The 27,369-nt window shown below is 35.2% G+C and overlaps 1 protein-coding gene across 1 annotated transcript in view; it reads left to right on the top strand.

Annotated features, from left to right (window-relative positions):
- Positions 1–27,369, top strand: part of ASCC3 (activating signal cointegrator 1 complex subunit 3) — a 1,409,126-nt gene that overhangs the window by 1,315,553 nt on the left and 66,204 nt on the right. The window contains exon 38 of the mRNA XM_053710577.1: positions 15,103–15,327. Within this exon, the coding sequence (XP_053566552.1) occupies positions 15,103–15,327 (225 nt within the window). The remainder of the gene's footprint in view (positions 1–15,102; positions 15,328–27,369) is intronic.

The raw sequence follows: 27,369 nt of genomic DNA, 5'->3' as shown, positions 1-27,369 counted from the left end.
TTAAGGTTTTATCTGCAAGTGACTAAGGATTTTTCGTCAGTCCCCTGCTTTGTTTGTGATTTTCTCAGGAAAACGTAAGGGAACAGAAGGCTACGGCTACTTCTCTTTCTTTTTGGCTGAAGAGTATCATACGTTTACATATGAGACCGCTGTACAGCAGCCTCCAGAGAGAGTTACGGCTTTGGGTAAGGTTCTTCAAGCAGTGGTGCCTTCCGTTTAGGTTCCCTGTCTTGTCCCTTCTGTATCATCTGTGTACTCTAGCTTGGGTATTGAATCCCATTAGTAATTAAGATGATCCGTGGACTCATCGTGCCATAAAAAAGAAAAGAAAATGTATGCTTACCTATGCTTTCCCCGCCCTGTTCTTGTAAGACATGTTTTGGGTTATTGTAAACTTCAGACACCTCTGCACCTTGGTTTTTCCCTTCTTTCCTTCTTAACTTCGGACGAATTACTGGAGTGGGAGGGAAGGGAGGAGCTATTTAACAGCTCTACTGTGGTGCTCTTTGCCGCCTCCTGCTTACCAGGAGGTGAATATCCCATTAGTAATTAAGATGATCCGTGGACTCATCGTGTCAAAAAAGAAATACATTTATCAGGTAAGCATATTTTTTCTTTTTATCATATTCATCTTTTATGAAGTAATCAGTGAGGAGTACAAACATTCAGCATCTTGTTCCCAATTAAGCTATTAAAAATACTTTTTTGCCCCACAAAATTCTAAACACTATTTCTAGTGCTCACTGTTTAGTTCACCTGGATCAGAAGTTTTACTTTTTCACTATCATAGTAACATCTTTAACTGCAAAAATGACTATTTGGAAATGTAGGACTCCATTCCAATCTTTAAGCTTTTGCTGTTTGAACAATTCACATTTAACTCCTCGAAAAAGTTTAATTTCATATAATTTAAGTCATTTTATAACTAACAATTGTAAAACATCACAACGTGCATTTGTAATAACATTTGAACATTTTGATTTTCATATTTTTGGTGTGTTCAAGTTTCATTGTTTAAAAGTGTGATTTCAAGTTTTTTATATAAAATATGGAAATTATGTTAGAAATGGTGTGCACTACAGTGTACAGTATTTCAAATATGTGTAGAAACCGTTTTGCAATACACTTCTATATTCAAAAGTTTTACAGAGAAATTGTATCTTTATCATTCTTTGGTAACTTTTCTCATTCATGTTGCAGTTCTAAGATTATGTGTAGTTAAAGTGAATGTAAATTTTGATGCTAAAGTGCTCGGTTTTTTAAAATTCGATTAAAAACAGGGGCACTTTAATTCATCAAAATTTACATTTCACTCCTGTTGTGAAAAAAAACTTACCTTTTAATCTTCACAGCAGCTCCAGCTTCCTCCGGTCGTCGCAAGCCATTTCTGATGTCAGAAATTATGGATAGGTCATCCTCCAATCACAGCTTCCCCCCAGGGGAATCAGTGTCTGATTCAAAGCCGTGATTGGAGGAAGCCGGATTCCTCATTTTAGACCCAGGAAGAGGCTTTGCAACAGGTGGAGGAAGTTGGAGCTGCTGTCAAGTTTAAAAGGTACGTTTTTTTCACAACACAAGTGAAAATTTACATTCACTTTAAGTTAATTAGGTCTGCTCTCCCTGCAGGTTCAGCCCATTTAATCGGGTTGTGGTTTCAAATAGCAGATACAACTATTTAATATACAAATATAAATATAATGGAGCAATTTCCCATACATTTTAATCTCTACAGCTGGTATAACAAGTAATTTAAATATATTAAGGGGAAAACAATTTTGCAGTCTGCTGTCTCTTTAACCTTTAAAGAAATTTGAGAGTCTAGAGTTTTATGATAAATTATAACTTCCACATCCTTTTTTGAATCCATAGACTTTTGCAAAGCACATGCACAGATTTATAGCAACAAGCCATGTTGGTTATTTTCATGTTATTTTTGTTGGTTATTGAGAAAATGGTAGATAACACAGCAGTCTCTGCCTTTAACATTGCACAAACATTTCTAGTAAAATGCTTGTGCAATACCGCCCCCTGCACATTCGTGGCCAATCGGCCGCTAGCAGAGGGTGGCGGACGAGTTAAAGAGCAGTGATTTTATGACCGCTGCTTCTTAAAGGGACACTGAACCCAATTTTTTTTCTTTCGTGATTAAGATAGAGCATGTGATTTTAAGCAGTTTTCTAATTTACTCCTATTATCAAATTTTCTTCATTCTCTTGGTATCTTTATTTAAAAAGCAAGAATGTAAGTTTAGAAGCCGGCCCATTTTTGTGAACACCCTGGGTTGTTCTTGCTGATTGGTGGATAAATTCACCCACCAATAAACAAGTGCTGTCCAGCAAGAGAACGAAGAAAAATTGATAATAGGAGTAAATTAGAAAGTTGCTTAAAATTGCATGCTCTATCTGAATCATGAAAGAAAAAAAACTCACTCTTAAGTGTCCTTTACATTTCTGTATACCATTACCCCAATACAATTTATTGCAAATATATATGTATATATATATATATATATATATATACAGTACAGCCAAGAACTACAAGATGTGAATTAAAGTAATGTTTGCTTTTTTAAATGGTTTTTTTCTTTAATTACATTTATATATTCTACAGTAAAATTCTTAATTGAAATATGTAAGAGCCTTTTTGTATACAGAGCACAGCAAACTGTTGGCTTGTAATATCTAATAAAAACCCATATTGGATCATGTGGGATCTTCAGCAGCTACCATGCTGGCTTACAATTTGTGGCAGCCCTTCAGTGTAAATATTTCCAAATCAGCAATAGCTGAATTTATTTAATTCAATGGTGCCACGACTAGTTATTAATACATCTTATTACACTTAATACTACATAAGTTTTCTTTCTGAATAATTTAATTTTGTTGTTACACACCATGTTTTACCTTTTTATGATGACAGCTTTATCTCTTTTTTTTACATTGAATGAATGGTGGGAATGCATTAAATACTCTACACTTGCTTATGTTTAATGAGAACACTTTTGTAACAATTTAAATGCTATCACGTTAATTATACTCTGGTGTCATCAAAACACTTTAAACATTGATATGCCCTAGTTATGTATATAAAATTAGCCTTGTTAGCAGTAAAGCATGTAAACATTTTTTTTCAACACCTAGCAATTATTTATTGTTTGTAACAATCTATATTTAATTAAACATAATAAACAGTTTTCCTCATTAGCAGTGACTTGTGCTAATTTGTTTCTTATCATCAGTATAATAAGATAAACGTGAAGTAGCTATGTTTAAAGCATTCTCTTTATACATAAGCTGCATAGTGTGTGCTTGCTATGGACATCATACAATAAGACCACTTGCAAACTGTGTGCAGATAAATCCATTCTTCTTGTTGCTTTTGCTGAGTCCATGGCATTTGCAGAACAGATTGTGGTTTGTGATGAAAAGGGAAACGAAAATGAAAAATATTGAGTGAACAGCAGGGCCTATTTGATGTGATTATGAAGAATGTTTCTTTATTCTGTCTTTTCTGCTGCAATCTGAAAACAGGAGTAGGGGGTAACAAGCAGACTTCATCATATGATTGTCAATCACTGTTGTTTAACATTTTCATTGGGGAGGTGTCTTTATCCTAGAATAGCTGATGAGTTCAGAGAACAGACTTTCAGTTAGTAGTCTGTCCATCCTCCACTAAACAAACAAGGGCTGGACAATCACAGCAACATTTCACATCAGACTATAAAAGCATTTGTTGACCCTGCTGCCCCCCATTCATCTCCGCTTCTAGTTGAATTAAAGCTTCACTAACCATTCTCAATTTCCTTTAATTACTGACTAGATGCAGATAAGAAAATTAACAATTTGCACCTAGCAATCTTCAACAGGAAATACAGTTTAAAGGTTCCTTTTAGTACACAATTATTGCAGGAAAAAAATGTTAGTTTTTTTTTATTTAATGTGGAAAATCAGTTTTATTCTTGTATTTGGTGCCTATATAAAAAATAAAAAGATCAATGCGTGTAACTAACTATTTGGCTATTATTAATAAATATAACCAGAAACCAGGTTGTTCTTGTTAAATAGCTACAATTAAAGGAACTTGAAACATGCTGAGAGAAATGCTGGAGTGCATTAGAACATTATATTATTGCACTATTTATTGCATATAAATCTGTGTTTATTCACTATGGATTGCATATAACTGTGTACCCCACAAAGGGTTTAAACCCATAGCTAGGTGCGCTCAGGAGCAATAGTGTACTTCGAATCCTGAGTGGTGAGCCAGTAGGCACATGTAGCTACTCTGCAACTGAAGGACCGCCACACTACAGTATTGCATAATCAACACATGCATTATAAAAAGACAATGCACAAGCACTTTCTGAATTTCAAACAAGTAGTAGATTTTTTTTTTCTGACAAATTTGACACTTATCATGTGACCGCTATCAGCCAATCACAAAATCTATATACACTGTGAATTCTTGCACATACTCAGTGGGAGCTCGTGCCTCAGGAAGTGTGCATATAAGAAGATTGTCCACATTTTGATAATTGAAGGGAATTTTAAAGTTTTTTAAAATTGCATACTCTGAATTATGAAAGTTTAATTTTGAGTTTAGTGTTCCTTTAACTTTGTTTGAGTTAAAGATGCAGTTATATGCAAGCTCCAATGCATTAGAGCTTTTTCGTATTGTACTTTTATATTCTTTTAATATAATGCTTACCTCCTCTGTTGAAGAATTAAAATAATTGGTAAGCATATGTGATTATTTTTACTGAAAACTCCAGTTTAAACTTATTGTTTAATTAAATAAAAAGATTGTATAATTAAATTAGAAGATACAAATTATTTTTTTCATGAAAGATCTTAAAACTATACTTTCTTTTATAAAGGTAGGGAGAGTCCAAGATCCATTACTCTTGGGAATTATACTCCTGACCACTAGGAGAAGGCAAAGATCCCAAAACTCCAAGATCCCTTAAAACCCCTCCCTCCTTACTGGAAACAAGTCTTGTCTTTGCCTTTGCAGAAGAAAGGTGAATAAGGGAGGGGTGAGTAATTGGGAAGCAGGCTTTCTTAGTCACTAATCCTTTCATCTGGAAGTTTTTAGCCAGATTGTAGACCTGTGGGGTCTTCCAGAAGTAGATCTGATGGCTTCTCGTTTGAACAACAAGCTCTCCAGATACAGGGATCCTCCGATGCAGTTTGTGGTTGCTCTACTAGCTCTTTGGTTGTTCTGTCTGGCATACATTTTTTCACCTCTTGTTCTGTTACCAAGGGTTATAGCCAGAATCAACCAGAAGGTATCATCAGTAATCCTGATTGCTCCAGCTTGGCCTTGCAGGACTTGGTTTGAGGGTCTGGTGCAGATGTCCACTACTCTGTGTACTCTTCTCTGCATCACAATCTTCTGTCTCAAGGTCCATTATTTCATCAGGATCTAAAATATCTATACTTGGAGATTAAACACTTCTTTTTAAGGCAGAGAGGTTTTTCCTGATTCTATCATTGAAACTTTGGTTCAGGCCCATAAACCTGTGACAAGGAAAAATTATTACAAGGTTTAAAAGGCTTTTATTTATTTCGTGTAAGTGGCAAGAGTCCATGAGCTAGTTACATATGGGATATACATTCCTACCAGGAGGGGGCAAAGTTTCCCAAACCTCAAAATGCCTATAAATACATCTCCCACCTCACTCATACCTCAGTTTTACAAACGTTGCCTCCTTGTGGAGCTGGTGAAGCAAGATATGCTTGATTTTCTTCTGTAAAAGGTGCTTCTAAGCATTTTGAAGCCCAATTCCTCTCTTGCCTGATAACACCATGTTTTCGCCTATGGGAAATCTATTCTAAGGCTCTCTGTAAATCGGTTGCAGGGATTCATCTGCTGCCTCCCTTTACAGATCGACATTATACTCCTCTACCATTACCTCTGCTGATATGTTTCAGTACTGGTGTGGATGGGTGTCTTCTGGTAAGTATATATCATTTTTTTAAGACAATCTCAGTTATTTTTGGCACTTCATATTTTAAAGTTTTTAATGTATATTGCATATATTTGCCATGAGTCAGGTTTGTGTATTTCCATTTGCAGTCTAACAGTTTCAGCAGGGAACTTATGTTTATGGGAGATTTTAGGGGTTCCAGATAGTTGTAATCTTGAGTCTGTTTATTCAAGATTTTCGTGGGCTAATAGGCTCGCAATGACGCAAAATGCTGCTCTTTATTGCATACTTTTTGCACGAAGTCGCTTCTTTCATGAGGCAAGCTGCGTAATTTCTGGCGTCTTTATTAACGCAAATGTTTTTGGTGCGAAGTCACGCCTGTTATGACGTGAGTTGCGTCATTTAATTTGTTAGCTTTGGTGACAAAAGTTTTTTCCTCTGCATTTGCATCATCTTTGTTTGCGTATTTTTGGCGTCAAAATTTGTTATATTAAGGCTCTGCTCTCATTTGTTTATAGAGGGCTATGTTTGCTTTTGATTTTACTTTTCTATAAGAAATTTATGATAAGCATTTTTTTCCCATTCCTGAAACTGCTATTTTGAGGAAATTGGATAATTTGTTTAAATATTATTTTTTCTTTTTTGTTACATTTTGCAAGATGTCTCAAACTAATCCTGCCTCTGATGTTACTGTAGGAACTAAGAAGCCTTAACACAATTCTACCAATGTGTTTGTTGTAAATTAGCTGATCTTACTTCTTCAGCTCAAATATGTGGCACTTGTTATAATAAATTATTACATGCTGATAATGTTTCTATAAGTACAAATACATCTATCCTATTCCAGATGCTATCTCTAATATGATCACTAAAGAATTGTCTAAGCCTGGTGCTTCTTTTAACCCTTCTAGGTTTAAGAAGCTATATCCTTTACCTGTGGCCAATTTAGAGTTTTGGGAAAAAGTCCCTAAGGTTGATGGGGCTATTTCCACTCTTGCCAAACATACTACTATTCCTATGGAAGATAGTACTTCCTTTAAGGATCCTTTAGATAGGAATATTGAATCTTATCTTAGAAGAACATCTTTACATACTTCATGCTTCAACTTTTTGGTTGGACAGTTTAGCACAGCAGTTATCAGATCCTGAATTGTCTAGCATTGTTCTTTTACTTCAACATGCTAATCATTTCATTTGTGATGCTATATTTGATGTCATTAAGATTGATATTAAATCTATGTCTTTAGCTATTCTTACTAGAAGAGCTTTATGGCTTGGAATGCTGATACAATGTCTAAATCTAGATTACTATCTCTATCGTTTCAGGGTTATAATTTAATTGGTTCTCAATTGGATTCTATTATCTCCACTATCACTGGGAGGAAAGGGAGTTTTTCTGCCCCAAGATAAGAAATCTAAGGGTAAGTTTAAAGCTCCCAATCGTTTTCGTTCCTTTCGTCACAATAGAGAAAAAAAGACCTCTCCTTCCCCGAAGGCCTCTGGCTCTAATTGGAGACCATTACCGAATTGGAATAAATCCAAGCCTTATAAGAAACCAAATCCAGCCCCTAAGACTGAGGTACGGCCCTCTAACCAGTTTAACTGGTGGGGGGCAGATTAAAATTATTTCAAGACATTTGGACAGATTCTGTTCAAAATCAGTAGATTGACGATATTGTTACTCAAGGATATCGAATAGGTTTCAGAATAAAACCTCCCATGAGAAGATTCTTTGTTTCTCATGTTCCATCAAATCGTGTGAAGGCTCAGGCTTTTCGGAAGTGTGTTTCAGACCTAGAGCTTTCAGGGGTGATTGTTCCAGTTCCTCAGAAGGAACAGGGTTTGGGTTTTTATTCAAATCTGTTCATTGTCCCAAAGAAAGAAGATTCATTCAGACCAATTCTGGATCTGAAAATTTTAAATCGTTTCAAGATGGTGACTATAAGGACTATTCTGCCTTTTGTTCAGCAAGGTCATTTCATGTCCACAATAGACTTACAGGACGCTTATCTTCACATTCCAATTCATTCAGACCACTATCGTTTTCTGAGATTCTCTTTTCTAGACAAGCATTACCAATTTGTCGCTCTTCCGTTTGGTCTAGCGACAATTCCAAGAATCTTCTCGAAGGTTCTCGGTGCCCTTATATCTGTAATCAGAGAGCAGGGTATTGCGGTGTTTCCTTATTTGGACGATATCTTGGTACTAGCTCAATCTTTTCATTTAGCAGAATCTGACACGAAACAACTAGTGTGGTTTCTTCAAAGACATGGTTGGAGGATTAATTTACAAAAAAGTTTCTTAATTCTTCAGACAAGGGTCACCTTTTTTTCCAGCTAGATTCAGTGTCCATGACTCTTTTTCTGACAGACAAAACCTTCAGTCTCTATCATTCCCTTCAGTGGCTATGTGCATGGAAGTTTTAGGTCTCATGACTGCAGCATCGGACACGATCACCTTTGCTCATTTTCATATGAGGCCTCTACAGCTTTGCATGTTGCACCAATGGTGCAGGGATTATACTCAAATATCACAACTGATATACTTAAATCCCAACACTCAACTCTCTCTGACTTGGTGTTTAGACCATCACCTTATTGTTCAAGGGGCCTCCTTTGTTCGTCCTTCCTGGGCTGTGATCTCAACAGATGCAAGTCTTACAGGTTGGGGAGTTGTCTGGGGGTCTCTGACAGCACAAGGGGTTTGGTATCCTCAAAAGGCGAGGTTACCAATCAATATTTTAGAACTCTGTGCTATTTTCAGAGCTCTTCAGGCTTGACCTCTATTGAAGAGAGAACTTTACATTTGTTTTCAGACAGACAATATCATAGCAGTGGCATATGTCAATCGTCAAGGAGGGGCTCTCAGTTCTTCAGCAATGAAAGAAGTATCTCGGATACTTTCTTGGGCGGAATCTAACTCTTGTCAAATTTCTGCAATTCATATCCCAGGTGTAGACAATTGGGAAGCGAATTATCTCAGCCATCAGACTTTAGATCTGGGGGAGTGGTCTCTCCATCCAGATGTGTTTTTTCATCTTGTACAGATGTGGGGTCTTCCAGAAATAGATCTGATGGCCTCTCGTCTAAACAAGAAGCTTCCCAGATACCTTTTTAGGTCCAAGGATCCTCAGGCTGAGATAGTGGATGCTTTAGCAGTTCCTTGGTTTTACCAACCTGCTTACATTTTTCCGCCTCTGTTTCTTCTTCCAAGGGTGATCTCCAAGATCATAATGGAACAATCTTATGTGTTTCTGATAGTACCTGCACGGCCTCACAGGTTTTGGTATGCAGATCTTGTCTGGATGTCCAGTTGCCAGCCTTGCCCACTTCCTTTAAGGCCAGACCTTCTGTCTCAAGGGCCGTTTTTCCATCAGAATCTCAAATCTCTAAATTTGAAGGCATGGAAATTGAACGCTTAGTGCTTAGTCATAGAGGTTTCTCTGATTAGCACTATGATACAGGCTCGTAAGTCTGTTTCAAGGAAGATTTATCATTGGGTTTGGAAAACATATATTTCATGGTGTTCCACCCATGATTATTCTTGGCATTCTTTCAGAATTTCTAGGATTTTACCGTTTCTTCCGGATGGTTTGGATAAAGGGTTGTCTGCAAATACCTTGAAAGGACACATTTCTGCTCTTTCTGTCTTATTTCATAGAAAGATTGCTAAGCTTTCTGATATTTACTGTTTTGTTCAGGCTTTGACTCGTGTCGAACCTGTTATTAAATCTATTTCTCCTCCTTGTAGTCTCAATTTGGTATTGAAGATTTTACAGGCTTCTCATTTTTAACCCATGCATTCTCTGGATATTAAATTACTTTCTTGGAAAGTGTTATTTCCTTTGGCTATCTCTTCTGCTAGAAGAGTTTGTGAATTGTCTGCTCTCTTTTGAGTCTCCTTATATGATTTTCTATCAAGATAAAGCTGTTTTGCGACTTCGTTTAAATTTTTGCCTTAGGTTGTGAATTCTAACAACATTAATAGGGAAATTGTTGTTCCTTCCTTGTGTCCTAATACTAAGAATACTATTGAAAGATCTTTACATTCTTTGGATGTGGTAAGAGCTTTGAAATATTATGTTGAGGCTACTAAAGGTTCCAGGAAGGGTCATAAAGCCTCTGCCATTTCTCTGGCATCTTGGTTGAAACTTTTGATTCTCAAAGCTTATTTGGAGGCGGGGCAGTCTCCGCCTCGGAGAATTACAGCTCATTCTACTAGATCAGTTGCCACTTCTTGGGCTTTCAAGAATGAAGCTTCAGTTGATCAAATTTTCAAAGCAGCAACTTGGTCTTCTTTGCATACATTCACTAAATGTTACCATTTTGATGTGTTTGCTTCTTCGGAAGCAGCCTTTGGTAGAAAGGTTCTTCAGGCAGCTGTCTCAGTTTGATTCTAGTGCCTTTGAATTGAGTTTTTTGAAATTTTTAAGAAAACTTAATTTTTTTTTTTGGTTTTAATGTCTCAGTGGATATAGCTGTTTTTATTTTATCCCTACCCTCTCTAGTGACTCGTGAACTTCCACATCTTGGGTATTATATCCCATACATCACTAGCTCATGGACTCTTGCCACTTACATGAAAGAAAAAATAATTTATGTAAGAACTTACCTGATAAATTCATTTCTTTCATAGTGGCAAGAGTCCATGAGACCCACCCTATTTTTTTGTGGTTATGATTTTTTGTATAAAACACATTATTTTTCCAGTACCTCTTTTTGTATGCTTTTTACTCCTTTTTTTTACACCTCACTACTTGGCTATACGTTAAACTGAGGTATGAGTGAGGTGGGAGGTGTATTTATAGGCATTTTGAAGTTTGGGAAACTTTGCCCCCTCCTGGTAGGAATCTATATCCCATACGTCACTAGCTCATGGACTCTTGCCACTATAAAAGAAATTAATTTATCAGGTAAGTTCTTACATAAATTATGTTTTCCTGGTGTGTGGAACAGGGGTTCAGTTGGCACTTTTAGAATTCCTAGAATTCTTAAATTTCTTCAGGCTGGTTTGGATAAGGGTGTATCTACTAGTTCTTTAAAGGGCCAGATCTCAGCTCTTTCTGTCTTGTTTCACAAGAAGATTGCTACATTTCAAGATATTCAGAATTTTGTCCAGACCTTATTCAGGACTAAGCCTGTGATTAAACCAATGTCTCCTCCATGGAATCTTTATTTGGTTTTATGAGTTACCTCCATTTGGAGGTACCTCCATTTGAACCTATGCATGATTTGGATATTTAGCTTTTGCCCTGGAAGGTCTTGCTTCTTTTTGGCTATTTATTTATTTAGAAGAGTTTCTGAATTGTCTGCTCTTTGTTGTGAGCCTCCTTATCTTGTTTTCATGAACATAAGGCAGTTTTGAGAACTAAGTTTGAATTTTTTGCCTAAGGTGGTTTCTTCTGCCAATGTCAATCATAAGATTGTTGTTACCTGTTTTTGTCCTAATCCAAAGATGCTCCTTCATAATTTGAATGTGGTCAGACCTTTGAAGTTCTATTTGCAGGCTACTAAGGATTTTAAACATTCTTTTAGCTTATTTATTCATTGTTCTGGTTCCAGAAAGGGTCAGAAGGCTACTGCTTTTTCCTTCGCAACTTGGTTGATGCTTTTGATTTATAAAGCTTACTTGGAGGTGGGTCAGTCTCCTCTTAAACAAATTACTGCACATTCTACCAGATCAGTTGCTTCTTCATAAACTTTTAAAAATGAGGCCTCTTTTGGTCAAATTTGCAAAGCAGCTACCTGGTCATCCTTACATACTTTTTCTAAATTTTATCATTTTGATGTTTTTGCTTCTTATGAAGCATATTTTGGTAGGATAGTCCTTCAGGCAGTTGCTTCTGGGCATTGAATATTATTGTTTAGATATTTTTTCTGCATAAAAAAATTGATCATGCAGTCTAATTTGAATAGTATAAATCTGGTCCCATCCAGATTACTTGTGGACTCCACTGCTTGAATATTAGTTACTAGGAGTAATGGATTATGGACTCGCACCACCTTTATGAAAGAAAATATAGTTTATGCTTATCTGATAAATTCATTTATTTTATGTTTCTTTCATGGTGGTGAGAGTCCACCATAGCTTGGCTATGGGTCAGACTAACTTCCAGTAAGGTGGGAGGGGTTTTAAGAGCTCTTGGAGTTTTGGGATGTTTGTCGCCTCCTTGTGGTCAGGAATATAATTCACAGGAGTAATAGATTGTGGACTCTCACCAGCATCAAATTAATAAATTTATATATATATTTTTTTTACCACTCACACATTACTTTGCAAATATTACTTCACCCTTCATCAAATTTACAGGCTTGGCTTCTATGATTTAAGGTAATGCACAAAGTAATGTTACTGCTTCTGTAATTGCTTAAAGGACTTTGTGAAATTAAGGAAGTGGACTTCAGTAGTATGCAACATTTTTTTTCTTTTACCAAAAGGTGTAGAGTTTAAAATATGTTCGTTTTTGTGTATGAAAATTATTTAGAAGTTTCTTTATTGTAAAGTCTTCGCCATTCAACACATAGCTGGTTTTATGTCATACCTCTCTCTCTCTGTTATTTTAGTTCTGCAGTGTGTATCTTAAGCTTACTATATATTGTATTATTATGTTTCTTATAATTGCAGTGCTTATTGAATCATCTTGCCATATATTATATTCTCCCCTGTTAGATGGCAGGTGTAAGGCAGCTATAAAAGCTCAGGTGTTTTATTAGGAGAATTACATTGTCCAGTATGGTAGATCTCTTGCCTGTAAATGTCTGCCACATTTGGGAAGGGACAGTAAATGCCTCACAATTACTAGATTTGTATCCACTCTTACAATAAATGTAGCATGCTACCTTAGGGTGTATTGTGTTATAATACAATAACACCTTGGCTGTTGCAACTGTTTTTCAATAGCCAAACTTTACAAACCTCTTGCCCTGTTTGGAGTATCCCTTCTGGTTTTTAGTGGAGTAGATAAGACTAACCACTGTTATTTTGTTAGTAAAAGCTTCATTATATTTCTAGTTCCTTGTCAGATCGATTCTGCTAAGGCCAATTAGACACAGATAAAATGTGGCAGGGTTAAACGTGAAATTTGTCATTTGCCCTTAAAATCAAAACACAATTTCAAGCTTAAATTACACGAAAAGGTGGCCAAATAAATAACGTATATAATATAAATAGTATAACAGTATATTGCTTTTGTTTTACTATACACATTTTTACTGACCCTTTAAGTTAGTTACAAGACATATAATTAAAACAATTTGCTCCCATTTAACAAATGCTTGAGAAGTATTCTTTCTGAATATCTATATCATAATGCCTACTACAATAAACAGAGGCAATTGTAACGGTGTCCTTCAACATTCCAGATGATGACTTTTAAATCTCTTATATAAAGAGTTTTTTTTAGCTTTAATCTAAATACCATAAATGCCATTAATAACTATAATCATTAATTTATTTCTTCCATTCTCTTCCACAAATGTTTTGTTGCACCCTTCCACATCTATGACATATATTACATCTCTTAATATATTTCCTGAAAAATCACTTCCTTCTTAGCAGGTTATATGGGCTAGATATATATATTTAAAGGGACAGTTCACCCAAAAATGTTCTCCCCTTTAAAGTGTTCCCAATTATTCTCTTTACCTGCTGGAGTGTTTTAAATTGTTTACACATAGCTCCTTTACCCCTATTTCTGCATGTGAAATAGCTGATTTAGCATGTGGTATCCCAACCTATGCTGAAAGTTTCTATACTGGAGTATATTCTATTGAATAGCCTAAGTAAACACAGCTAGCAGAAGAGATTACACTCTCAATGTGGGGCATGATAAGTAATCAAATTATAATTTTCCATTGTTCTCTCTAAGGGCTCGATTTATCAAGCCCCTACAACTGCAAGTTCTCACAAGAACTTGCTCGCTGTAATTTGTCAAGCAGCGATCACCAGACCGCTGCTTTCCTAAGCTCTTCGCCACCTCTAAGGTGGCGAAACTCAATCTCCGTGGTCAAGTCCGACTGAGGAGATTGACAGCTCCTGCCCGCGCGTGATTGGCTGTGTGCGGGCAGGGGGTGGGATTGCACGCAAGCGCAAGATTGCGCTCGTGTGCAATGTTGATTACCTGCGGGTAATTTTGCCCCGCCACAGGCCAGCTGAGGCGTACAGGGGCGTGCATACATGCCCCTGTATGCCTCAGCTTTGATAAATCTAGCCCTAAGTATTGAGCTTTGGTTTTCTAGACAAATATAAGATAAGGAAGCAAGTCATAATGAGATCTGATATTACCTGAAGCTCAACCCATTGTAATAGGCTGTGGCTTAAAAGCACAAAACCAGCTACTTCATATACACAAACAAACCGAAAAATGCAATTTCTCATAAATTTTATACTCTGCAGCTGGTATAACAAGTCATTGAAAATACATTCATATAAAAACAATTTTACAGTGTACTGTCCCTTTAAAGTGTCAGAGAGAGCCCCCTATTATTGTGGATACAGTAGCCACCGTACCCCTAATGTTCAGTGTAGCACTTGCTAATACTGTTAGCAAGTAAACAACATTGTTTTCATCATATTTTGTTTACTTAGGTTGTGTTTATTTAAGTCTCATAAGATTGAAAATGAAATAATGAATGTAAAATATGTTTATTTGCATTGTGCTAAATTATTAAGATTACAAGTGTGTATCAGTATAAGTACGTTTTATATGAAAATCTACACCGTTAATATATGCGTTATATGAAGGGTTCACTTAAATTAATTCACATTGTTAAATCATTGATTATTTGTATTATGTTTTTTTGTATTGCTCTATGCATTTTTTGCTTTTTACCAGTAATTCAGTCTACTTCAAGCTTTTCCATACAGTGTCTTTCATTTACATGAAATACATAAAACAGAAACATCAAAAATGTTAAATATCTTTTCTATGATGCTTTTTGTGTAGCTAATCAGAAAAAAAATATTTTCATGAATAGTTTGCAATGGTGCGATGATGTGTGGAATAAAGTTAAGAAGCCCTTTCCAGGGTGAAATGTAGAAGACCAATTTTATAATAATAATTCTACTTTTCCCCTTTTTTTCTCTGTTTTATTTTGGTTAATGCTAGGACTTTAAATATATTGATATTTTGATAATTATGGCTTAATTTAAATATTGTTCTGATTAATTTTAAGGATGCTGAAGAATACACAGATCTCCCTGTGCGTCACAATGAAGATCAAATGAATAATGAACTTGCCAAACATCTTCCAATAGAAGTCAATCCTCATTCAATGGATAGCGCGCACACCAAGACGCATCTGCTACTGCAAGCCCATTTCAGCAGAGCTATGTTACCCTGTCCTGATTACGGTACTGATACCAAAACAGTGTTGGATCAAGCAATAAGAGTCTGTCAGGTATAATTTCTATTTTTTTTCTATTGTAGCTGAACAAAATGTACATTTTTGGTGAACAAAATGGCACTGGCAATCAGACATATTCCAAAAGAAAGATGTTCCCAGATTTATATTATAAGCAAATATAGAAATTAAAAACACATTTATCAGACACTTGATGCAGTTAATTTTTTGATCATCTGTTTCTTAACAAGTCGATTTAGATTTTGAATTATTAACAAGTGAACCCCTTGCAGATACGATGGTAAAACCATTACCTTTAGCCATTTTGTAGCTACACCATATCAGATGTAACTGTGCAAGTGTATTATTTTTTATTTGTCTTTATATCCTCATTGGTGGCTTGATTTTATTAACGCTTGGTTTGCTGTATTTCATCTGCAAACAAGGCTTACCCTTAGTCTGGCCACTTGGTTGGTAGCTTTTAAACTTCAATCCTTGTCTTCTGAAGTTTAAAGGGATGGTAAACTCTGTATATATTGAATTTAATATTGCTATTATTGCATTAAATTCAATTTACACACTCAAACTCATGTAATCGTATCTATGTAAAAACACTTACAAATCTTAGTCTAATAGCTCCGTCTAATGCCATCTTTATCCTTCCCCCTGTGACGTCACATTGATTGTTTATAATATTTAACCAATCAGTAAGCCTGTCGCCAGACAGGCTTACTTCTATGCAACCAAATTTACTCAAGCGCAGTATCACAATCCCAGTGCGGGGTGGGACAGAGACATACTAAAATATTTATTTTCCATTGATTCCTCTAAATATTGATTTTGACTGTGTGTACAGTTAGAGATAAGATAATTTTTAAGGAAATATGGAGATAAACTAATGAAGAATTTTCTCCCTGCATTGGGTTGTGGTTTCAGTTAGCAGACAGCTCTTTCATATGCAACAATATATACAAAAATATACCTAATGGAGCAGTTTCCCATTAATTAAAAAATTCTGCAGCTTGTATAAGACATTTTTATTTACACAATAAGGTGAACACAATTTTAAAGTACAGTGTCCTGTTGAAGAATAATTTCTGAATAAAAAAATCAAGCTATTTATATATTTTACTGTAAATCCAGTCTATCCCTTTATATCAGTTTGACTATAAATAGCCACTTGAGGCATTACTTAATGATTTTTAAGAAAAAAAAATATACACAAAATCCTTTCAATGGTGAGAAAACCCACAGATGTATGTATAGTCAGTTGATCTTAACAGTGTAAAGGTGTAATGGAGCTAGTATTGAAACATTAAAGGTTATTGATTTCCTTTTCAAGATGGTGAGGTTGAGCATCTTACAGCCAGAGGAATGATACCCTGAATTGACCCCCCTCTAAAGCCAACAGACCAGTTAGGAAGAAGTTGTTTGTTTGTTTTTTGCTAAATTGTAATTATTTAAATTGAAACTAAGAGTCCATTGGAAAACTAAAACAATAACGATGCATAAGGAGTCACAAGAAAAATTAATCAAATATTTCTTAGAATAGGTTACAGGTGTTATAAAGGTTATAGAACACATTTTAATTAATACATGTACGCTAGGAAAAAAAGTATTTAGATGTGTGTATACGATAGATATATTGATAGTGGTCCAATTTGTGTATAGTATTCCAATCAAAAATATATGACAAGACTCAAAGAGAAATATGGCTTATTTCATAAAGAGGCAAATTAAAACCCCATGTCAGTGAAGTAAGTGAATTATACAAATACGGTTTAAAAAGAGTGGGCAAAGGGAATATCCTGCCTGGAAAGTGGAGAAATCAGTGAAACTAAATAGAATACAAAGGAGTAACGTCTAAAGAGATTAGTGGTATGCTTGCAATTCTATTGAGAGATCTACTTAACCAGCATCTATTGACTGATGTAGTTCCAGATGACTGCAAAATGACAAATGAAACGCACTCTAAATAAAGGAGGGGACAGCCCCTGTAATTAAAGGGCAATGAGTCTGACATAAGTAATGAATGCAAATACTCCCAAAAGAAGTGTGAAATATTTCAAGTAGTAGCATTTTACAAAAGCTAGACTGGGACTGAGTGGAAGGAGGTATTGGTTTTGAAGACCAATATCATCCTATACTGCGGTACAAAAGCTTTGTTTTCCTTTACCAATTTTTTTTTTCATTAATCCTTCTTAAAAGGACATACCACCCACATTTTTTCTTTTATGATTTAGAAAGAGAATGCAATTTTAAACATCTTTCTGATTTACTTATATTATCTAATTTGTTTTATTCTCTTGATATTCTTTGATGAAAAGCATATCTAGATATGCTCACTAGCTGCTGATTGGTTGCTGCACATAGAAGCCTCGTGTGATTGGCTCACCATGTGCTTTTTCTTCAACTAAGGATATTTAAAAAATGAAGCAAAATAAATAATGGAAGTAAATTGTAATGTTGTTTAATTTTCTATTCTCTATCTGAATCATGAAAGAAAGATTTGGGGTTTAGTGGCCCTTTAAGGTTGAGAAAGCAAACATATTTTCTGTCCTTTCCAAATGTTACATAGTCCAATATATTTAAAAATCTAGTATGTATGGAGAGAGTGGTGTGTACTCAGTGGACACACCACGCCCTTAGGGGGCGCTTCCTCAGTTTCAATATAATAAAGTCTATGGGTCCAGGGTAATGACAGTTCCCAGATGTTTGAGGCTGCACTCTGTCAATGGATGGCTATCCTGTAGTATGGAATCTTTTTTATATTTAAAAATCTATATACCTTCTACGTGTAAAGCATTTGTGCAGTAATTGATTAGGCTGTTTTTACATAGCTGAATTTTGTATTTGGAGAGATTTATAAAGATGGATGGCAAACATTTGCTTTGAACCATACACTGTAAAGACAAAAAGGCTCTGCATACATAGTAAATATAAGTGCTAGATCTCAGTCCTGCCAGTTGATAGAGACAAAGTTACTACATAGCCACAAACCTAGCAGAAAATGATTGTTAAAGTGCATGTAAAGTCAAACAAACATCTCTGCCTCAAAGTATTTAATTTCACAAATAAACCCTAGTCTCATTCATCATATTTTCCCAAGATGTAAACTAAAGTCAATATATATCATTTTAATTACTATTGTTTTCGCCGATTCCTCCGCCTGCATTTTTGGTCCCACTTTTCTTTTTTGATTGACACTTCTCTGTCTGCTTGTTTTTTGCTTCCCCGGGGCGTCAGGATCTTTGTTCCTCACGTCACTTTCTTTAAATGCGCATGCGTGAGCTACCCGATGACGTAGCATACTCCATGCTCGTCCTCGAGTCTCGCATGCGCAATACCTCTTGAATTTCATTCATTCCAAGAGCTGAGGAGCTGTTGTTTTCTGTAGTATTGGTCGCTATACGCATGCGCGATTTCTCCGCAATTGTTTAATCGCATGCGCAAATGTCGGCCCTGCTCGTGAACGAGCTTACAACAAACGTCATGGAGTGGGAGTAAAATATTAAAATGAGGCATCGGATGTAGGGCTCCTAACCAGGAAGAAGACGGTTGGGAGGAGTCGAGTACTTACAACTACGATAAGTAAAAAATGAAATAAAAGTTTATTGCATTTGTTTTTTATGTTTATATGAATGCGGTTTACATATTTATAACATTCTGAGCAAGTATGTTTGATTTCATCAAGTAAAATTTACAATCACTTTAATTTGTTTTATAAATATTAAGACATGGCTGATTAGATTATTCTATAGTAACACAACAGAAATGTCTTGTAATATCTTATTATTAATTATTCTTTAACAGTGAGATATGCAGAAATAGCACAGTCTCTCTGCTGTCAGCAAGACCACACTATAACACCCTTAAATGCACAGAGAGAGAAATTACTGTTCCAATACATGTTCCATCATAGTTCCATTTTCAGCCAATTCAGACTACAGCAATAGTGTCTCTAGCTTTCCTCTTCTTCTATTTAGTTTTGAGCCTTATCTGGTTTAAGCTATTTTGATTGGTTAAGAGATTAAACAATTGGTAGGGCTCACTGGATTGGTTAAGAGATTAAACAATCAGTAGGGCTCCCTGTCACAATCAAGCTCATCCATTCTTCTTATTTTATTATGATACGGTAAAGCCTACTTCATAGACAGTGGAACCTTCTTTAGGTTGAACAGAATAGCTCTGTTCAAGGAGGGCAGGATAACTCACAGCAGGATGCAAAGAAGAGCTCACTGTAGAGAGAAATTCATGTCAACTTTAGGGCCAAAGATTTACCAGAGACCACAAATGTCTGAAGTCACTCTCATCTAGTCTTAGTTGCCACATCACTCTCTTTATTAGTTTGCCTTTCATCAAACAGTCTTTGCTTTTCAAGTTACTCTTCTTAGGCCATCTTGTATAACCTATGGGCTCCTACTAATGTGTTTAATTATTCCTGATTGTAAAGAACAAGTGTTTATTAGACTGTCATGTATGCTCTACTGTTCTTGATTTCTTTTCAGTGGAATTTTGCTCTTTACCTTGATGTTTTCACATTCTCCCATTCTCTGGAAATAAATTAGTTTTATTCTGGCAGTTCATCCATGGGGCGTGAGTGTTGTTTATCATTGCAATCATTTTAAAGTACTGCATAAGGTGTCTTTTGAAATGATTGAATTTCAAGACTATTTTGCTACTATCTTTGTCCACAGCTTGGAGTTTTCACTGTATCTGATTTTTCATCAGCATTAGACTGTTTCTTTTAAAGTTGGCCAACCCTTTGTATATTACTTCTCAGGTAATTGTTCTGTTATTCTGTCTGAATCATTATAATGACAAGGAGGCCATTTTTTATGTGGAGTACTTAAAGGGACATGAAACATATTTGTTTTATGGCACAGTACATGTTAAATATAATTTAGAAGCAATATAGCAATTTTCAAAAATGTATTTGATCACTTTTAATGTGGATGACCCACTTTTGGTATGGTGGTAAACTGAGTGCCCTCTCGTTTTCACATTTAATCATTAGTTATAAATATGACATCTTTTGGAATGTGAAGAAATTGAAATGTTAAACATTTGATAATCTAGTTTGTCTTAAAGGGACAGTAAAGTCAAACTTAAACTTTCATGAATCTGATAAAGCATGCAGTTTTAAAAAAACTTTCCTGTTTACTTCTGTTATCTAATTTACTTCATTCTCTTGGTATACTTTGTTGAAAAGCATGCCTAGATAGACTCAGGAGTAGTAATACACTACTGGGAGCTGGCTGCTGATTGGTGACTTCAAATATATGCCTCTTGTCATTGGCTCAGTGAATGTTTACAGCTACCATGCAGTAGTGCACAACTGCTCCTTCAGCAAAGGATACCAAGAGAATGAAGCAAACTTGATCATTGAAGTACATTGTTTAAAATTGTATACTCTATCTGAATAATGAAAGGAAAATGTTGGGTTTCATGTCTCTAGCTTTAAGTGTTTAAATGACACTGGCAAAGACACAGAATCTCCCTTAGATTGTAGAGAAAACGTAGCTATTTTAGAAACTATTTTTTTGCCCCTTACATTTTTAAAGTGGTTAGAAAGAAAAAAAAATACATTCTAAGCCTTGTTTGCATAATGCTACTACCCATCATTTTCAGGTATGGGGGAATTACTTTCTACTGAAAACTGCTATGTAGATATGTACAACCTTGCTCTCTCCCTTGCAGAAACGGCATAATTTAGGGAAATGATTGTTTATATCACTGCCCACTAACCTTACAGTGAACTTTAGTCAGTTACTTATGTCCTGATATAAGAGAACACAACAGCCACTGAGAATGAAATAGTTTGCCTAAGAAGATATCTTGACAAATGATTTTACCACCTACAAGATTTTTGATAAGGGACAACATGGATTACCATGCTACACACACAATGTGGCTATTATTGTTTAAAGATGATCTAATACTCACTAAGGACCCTCCAAACTAAATTCTGATCACATTCATGAATAACATATTTCCGTTGCTTAAATAAAATGCCTTCAAATTGTTTGTACCTCAGAGGCAAGTGACTGCAATATAAACAGTTTCTGGCTTTCACACAAATATATATCAGTATGATTATTTTTTTTTCTTCAAATGGTACTGGATGAAATGATTAATGCTTAACCCATTAGGTGTGATCAGTTCACTTAAGCAGCTACAAGGAAATGTTAATGGCAACTTTAATTTGTTCAGATTAGCATTTTGATTAACTCAGGGCTAGCTGGTCTACTTGAAGCTTTTCCCACTTACAAACTGTGTTTGGAAATGACTGATTAATTACATTTGTTAGGTAGCAGCTGATCTTCTGAACAAGTGTTGCCAGTGTAATGTTTAAGTATATACTTGTATTATTGTAGTATGTTGTTATGGCAGTGATTCCTTGGATATAGCGTAGCTATATTCGCATCAGCCGGCTATTGTTTTTTTTATTCTGTTCATTAAAACCTTTAAATGGTGGCCCTGCAATAGTGCTGAGTCTACAATATATCATTTATTATTTACTTCTTACATATGTTAAATGGTTATTACCGCCATGGTTTTCTTCGGTCTTGTGTTTTCAATCTTTCTATGATATCAGAATAAATGCGAGGAAAATTTCCAGGAATAATAAGCCGTTTTACAGAGAAAAAACAAGAAAATTACTACATATTGGTATATTAAAGGAACAGTGTAATGTAAAATGTGTTTCCAATGACTTGTTATACCATCTGCAGACTATAAATTGTATGGGAATTGCTCCTTTATGTTCAATTTTGCATATGAAATAGCTGTTTTGATCATTGTAACCACAACCTATCTAAATGGGCTCTGCTTGCAGGGAGAACAGACATCCTAATCTTTTTTTTATCTATACACAATGGGTTCCTTATCTTATTATCTGATTACACAAAAGCAAGTGCAATTGAAAATGAAGATTTTAGTACAAATATCTTGCACTCTCCTCTGGGAGTGTAAATTCTTCTGCAGCATGATGTTTACATAGCTTTAATATAGACAAAGTAGCTATTTCAAATGGAAAAAAATAAGGGATCCATTTGTATATAATTTAATACACTCCAGCAGTAAAAATTGATTATTAGGCGTACATTAAAGGGGAAAACATTTTCCAGTACACTATCCCTTTAATAGCAATAAGACCAACTAGCATTTGTTAGCAACCTTTTTTTCTTTATTTTATTTTCTTTTATGTTCCTTTATTTAATAGCATCACCATTGCTACAGAAAAAAAACATTTTTTATTTCATAAGAAAACATATTAACATTGTTACAAAAGATACTTGTTTTCGAGTTCTATATTGTGCATTTGCTTTTACATTAAAAGGATAGGAATGTCAAAATTAAATGTCCACGATTCACATAGAGTATGTAATTTTAAGACACTTTTTTAATTTCACTTCTATTTTCAAATGTGCTTTGTTCTCTTGGGTATCCATTGTTAAAAAAGAATATGCACAGTTCCTTCTCTACTTGCAGCTAGCGCTTATTTGTTCTTGCACACATTTGTCTCTTGTGATTGGCTAACTAGATGTGTTCAGCTAGCTACGAGCAGTGCAGTTCTGTTCCTTCAGCAAAGGATAACAAGAGAATGATGCAAAGTTGATAATAGAAGTAAATTGGAAAGTTTTTAACATTCTAGCCAAATCATGAAAAAAAATTTGGAGGTTTCCTGTCCCTTTAAAATTGAATAAATCACAAATACACAGAAAAAGACAATACAATAGCACTTTGAATTTGAAATAAGCAGCAGAATATTTTATGGTAAATTTCAAAGTGAATCCAAAACAGTGCACTTTTGTACATGCTCTGTAGGAGCTGGGCCTCAGAAAGTGTGCATATAAAAATAAAGTGAATGTTTTGATAATATAAGTATATTGAAAAGCTGTTGTTTTTTATTGCATGCTTTATCTGAATCATGAAGCTTTAATTTTTCACTTTAGCTACCCTTTAAAACTTTTCTTATTCATCCTTTCAGCTTTCTTCTCTTTTAATAGTTCTATATATTATTCTATCCCCTTTCACATATCTATGTATCTATATATCTATCTATCACCATGTATGTATCTGTTATTCTAATTAATCAGCTTTCACACTTTATTCACCTAATATTAAAGGACCACTAAATACAATAGAATTGTATAATTAATAAGTGCATAATACAAAGACAATGCAATAACACTTACTCTGAATTGCAAATAAGTACTAGATTTTATTTGTCAAATTTATTTCCCCCCCGTTTGCCAGCCTCCTTTATTATATGACTGCCCTTAGCCAATCACAGACTAGTATACTTATACCCAATTTTTTAGCTGGTGCCTCAGAAAGTGTGTATATAAAAATGATGAGCAAAATGTTATAATGGAAGTAAATTAGAAAGTCTCCTAAAACTTCATGCTCCATCTGAATCATGAAAGTATAATTTTACTTTAGTGTCCCTTTAATTGTCTTCTTGCTTATGTCTAAAATCTAAAAGAAATGTTATTTGTTTCCACCTAGGTAGAATGCCATTTTGTTCTGCAGCAGATGTTGCTCTTCCTTGCTACTACACATTACAGACAAATCCGGTTTAAGGCAGCATTTAGGTCTATAAAGTGATAGTTCTAGCAGAATATGTACTGTGTACTTTATAAATAAGAGAAGCACTAACTAGCACTAGCACACCTTGATTATTTGGATGTGCAGTTGATTTCCGTTGTCAGGGGAGAGACGCTAACATAGTACTGCAGGCTCCATCAATTTGTCCATCAGCTGGTCTCCTAATAAATAGCAGTGAGTGTCATGAACTACTTGATTTCCAATTAGTGTCTTCACTACTGTTCTGCTATCCGAAATCTGTAGAAAAGGGAAGTCACAGCTGCAACCTTACTCTTTTTAATATAATACTCTCCTAGAAGCTAAGTGAGAATAATACATTTGTGGACAAGTGGATCTACTTTATTTTGTATTTCTGCAGCCAGATTTGCAACCCTTCTCTGCACGGGCAATCTGTCCATTGGAGCAGGTGGGCAGTAGCTCCCATGGTGGGCCCTTTATTCTCATATTAAACCACTTTGAAGGATGGGCCAGGCACTTGTTTAGGAGCTGGTACATTGTCATTGCCCTCCGGCCTTCATTTTGCCAGTCTTCCCCTGCTTTTATAATGGAACTTCTCTGAGAAATAAACAAGCATCTAGTTCTTCGGCACGCTTCATTAGGCCTTCCCCTATTTTTATTGACGACTCACTAATATTGCACTTATGTCCCTTGTGAAACTGTGTCCCCAAAAAACCTCACAATATTCACAAGTAACTTCACTAAGTTAGTAGGTGGAAATGACGCATTAAACTGAATACATTTATTTTTCTGAAAGATAGTAAAGAAATGTTGTTACAAAACATAAAATATTTTGCAATGTTACCTAGTTAAATATGCAGACATACAGTACCTTAGCCAAGTCTCCTAACCCTGCTCTCTCTATATACAGCTATATGATCTTGCATACTTAGCAAAAATAAAACAAAAATGAAAACCTCTTACATTAAGATTTGTTTTTAATACAGCTCCTATGCTGGGTAAATTCTATTTCAATTGCAATTTTTTTAATTAATTATTTTTCAACTGGAGTAGAATTTACCCCTTCATTTGCATTACAGATGATTATTTGTCTAAGCACTGCTGCTGGGACAAATAAAGGAGGTGGTAAGGGAAAAGTCTGAAAATGAAATGACTACAGTAGTTCACTAGCATAAAATATTGAAATAGCATGGTGCTCTTTTTAGCTGCTCTGCACAGGCCTCAGCCAATTCTGCATTTTTTTAGAATTTGTCTAGTTTAATTGAAACGGCTATGCGTGTGTAAACAACTCCTTTGTTGAAAGAAGCTTTCACTGTTTGGTTTGTCTTAAGTAACATCAGCCTTCTGTTTGTCTGTAAAACATTTGATTCAATGCTGAGATTAATAACAACCGCTTCACTCCATTCCACTAGTGGGCTGTAAAACATTTATCACATGTATGTACCTTTATCAAGCAAACTTATTTATAATGCAAACATAAATTGGACCCCAGTATATTTTAACTACTCACTGGGTTTCTGCTTGAAGCTGTCAACTATTATACTTGTAAAGTTAGCTAGTAATTTGCCTAACGCAATGCAAAGCTGAAAATTGATACTTTTATTTTAGAAATTGTCATATGATGCCCATCATTATCAGAAATTCAACATTTATGTTTCTAACTAGCAGATTCTTTTATATATATATATATATATATATATATATATATATATATATATATATATATATATATTTATATACTGTGTGTGTATGTATATATATATATATATATATATATGTATGTGTGTGTGTATATATATATATATATATATATATATATATATATATATACAGGTAGCCCTCAGTTTAAGCTGGGGTTAGGTTCCAGAAGGAATGGTTGTAAATCGAAACCATTGTAAATTGAAACCCAGTTTATAATGTAAGTCAATGGGAAGTGAGGGAGTTCGGTTCCAGGCCCCTCTCAAAATTGTCATAAGTAACACCTAATACATTATTTTTAAAGCTTTGAAATGAAGACTTTAAATGCTAAACAGCATTATAAACCTAATAAAATAATCACACAACACAGAATATATAATTAAACTAAGTTAAATGAACAAAAACATTTGCTAAACAACATTATAAACCTAATAAAAAAATTAACAACACAGACTTCACTTGCATTTTTCTGCAAACAGTTCTTTCTATGCATTCCAATCTGGACTGATTTATAGACAGGAAGATCTCGTTCCTTTGAAATCTGCTCGATAGCTCCGGTCTAGTTAAACTGATTTATTCCAGCTTGCTTGGCTTTGCTGCAACACAAGCGGACAGCTCCACCTACTGGCTATTTTAATAAATGCACTGCTTCTCAATGCTTTTCAATAGCAGTCACATGACTGGAAAAAAAGGTTGTTATTCTGAAACGGTGTAAATTGAACCGTTGTAAACCGAGGGCCACCTGTATATATATATATATATATATGTATATATATATATATATATATATATATATATATATATATATATATATATATATATATATATATATATACATACACATTTATCTTTGTATGGCATTTTTATATATTTTATTTATATAGTTTTACAATGGGAATGTCCAACTTTTACAAATTGATGGCCATACTGGATTTTGTTTTATCACTTGTCAGGACCTTGCCAGTGAACCTTTTACAAATTCGGTTAGGCAAAGCAAACAATGTTTACTTTTATACATAAATAATAAATAATAAACACAAAAGTTATGCAGCACCTGTCGACCAGTCACTGTAGTATAGACGGTATCCTTCACAAGTTTTCCCCCTGTGTGAAGCACTCTCTCCCGTCACTCCGCCCCTTGTGAAAACTTGTTGTGAAGTGATGCTTCCAAACACACATACAATACAGTACACTCGCTGGTAAACAAATGCTGATCCTGGGGACCCACCTTATAATATAAAATGCTCACAGTCCTCTCCCGCAACAACTCAGTGTATTCTCAGTGGCATAGAAGACGAGCGGTGGAGTGGATCCCTACAGCACGCCAGCGTGTATTCAGCCCAGTCCGGGAGTGTGTGACGTCACGGTTGGGGGCGGGTAAGCCGAACAAGTTCAGGAGAGTCCACTGCCTTGGAATTCAAAGAACCAATGCGGTGCGGGGGAAACAGTTGCTGCTAAGTTGATATCCGTGCCTTGGACATATCCAGAGAAATCGGCAAATAAGGCAAACAGATGCACCGGATATTTGCAACATGAAAACATCTTTTATTAAAAGGTATAATGGAGACAAAGGGAAAAAGCTGCAAACCCTTAGGGCAAAGGTGGAGTAGTGGTTACCCACGTACCCTGATGCTGGTGCCGTAGTCGTAGCTGAAGGGCTTAGGCATTAACTTTAATTTAAAGAGAAGAATCACCTGTGATAGGTTAAAACTTATGCTATGTGGGTAAAACACACCTCCACCTACAAACTTTGTATCTGCCCATTTTCTGGATGGCAACACCTTAACATTCAGCACTTAGTATAATATACACATATATAAACGGCAAAAC

This window comes from Bombina bombina, chromosome 4 (genome assembly GCF_027579735.1).
Source record: "Bombina bombina isolate aBomBom1 chromosome 4, aBomBom1.pri, whole genome shotgun sequence".
Classification (NCBI taxonomy): Eukaryota; Metazoa; Chordata; class Amphibia; order Anura; family Bombinatoridae; genus Bombina; species Bombina bombina.
This window is presented reverse-complemented; position numbering and strand designations above follow the sequence as displayed.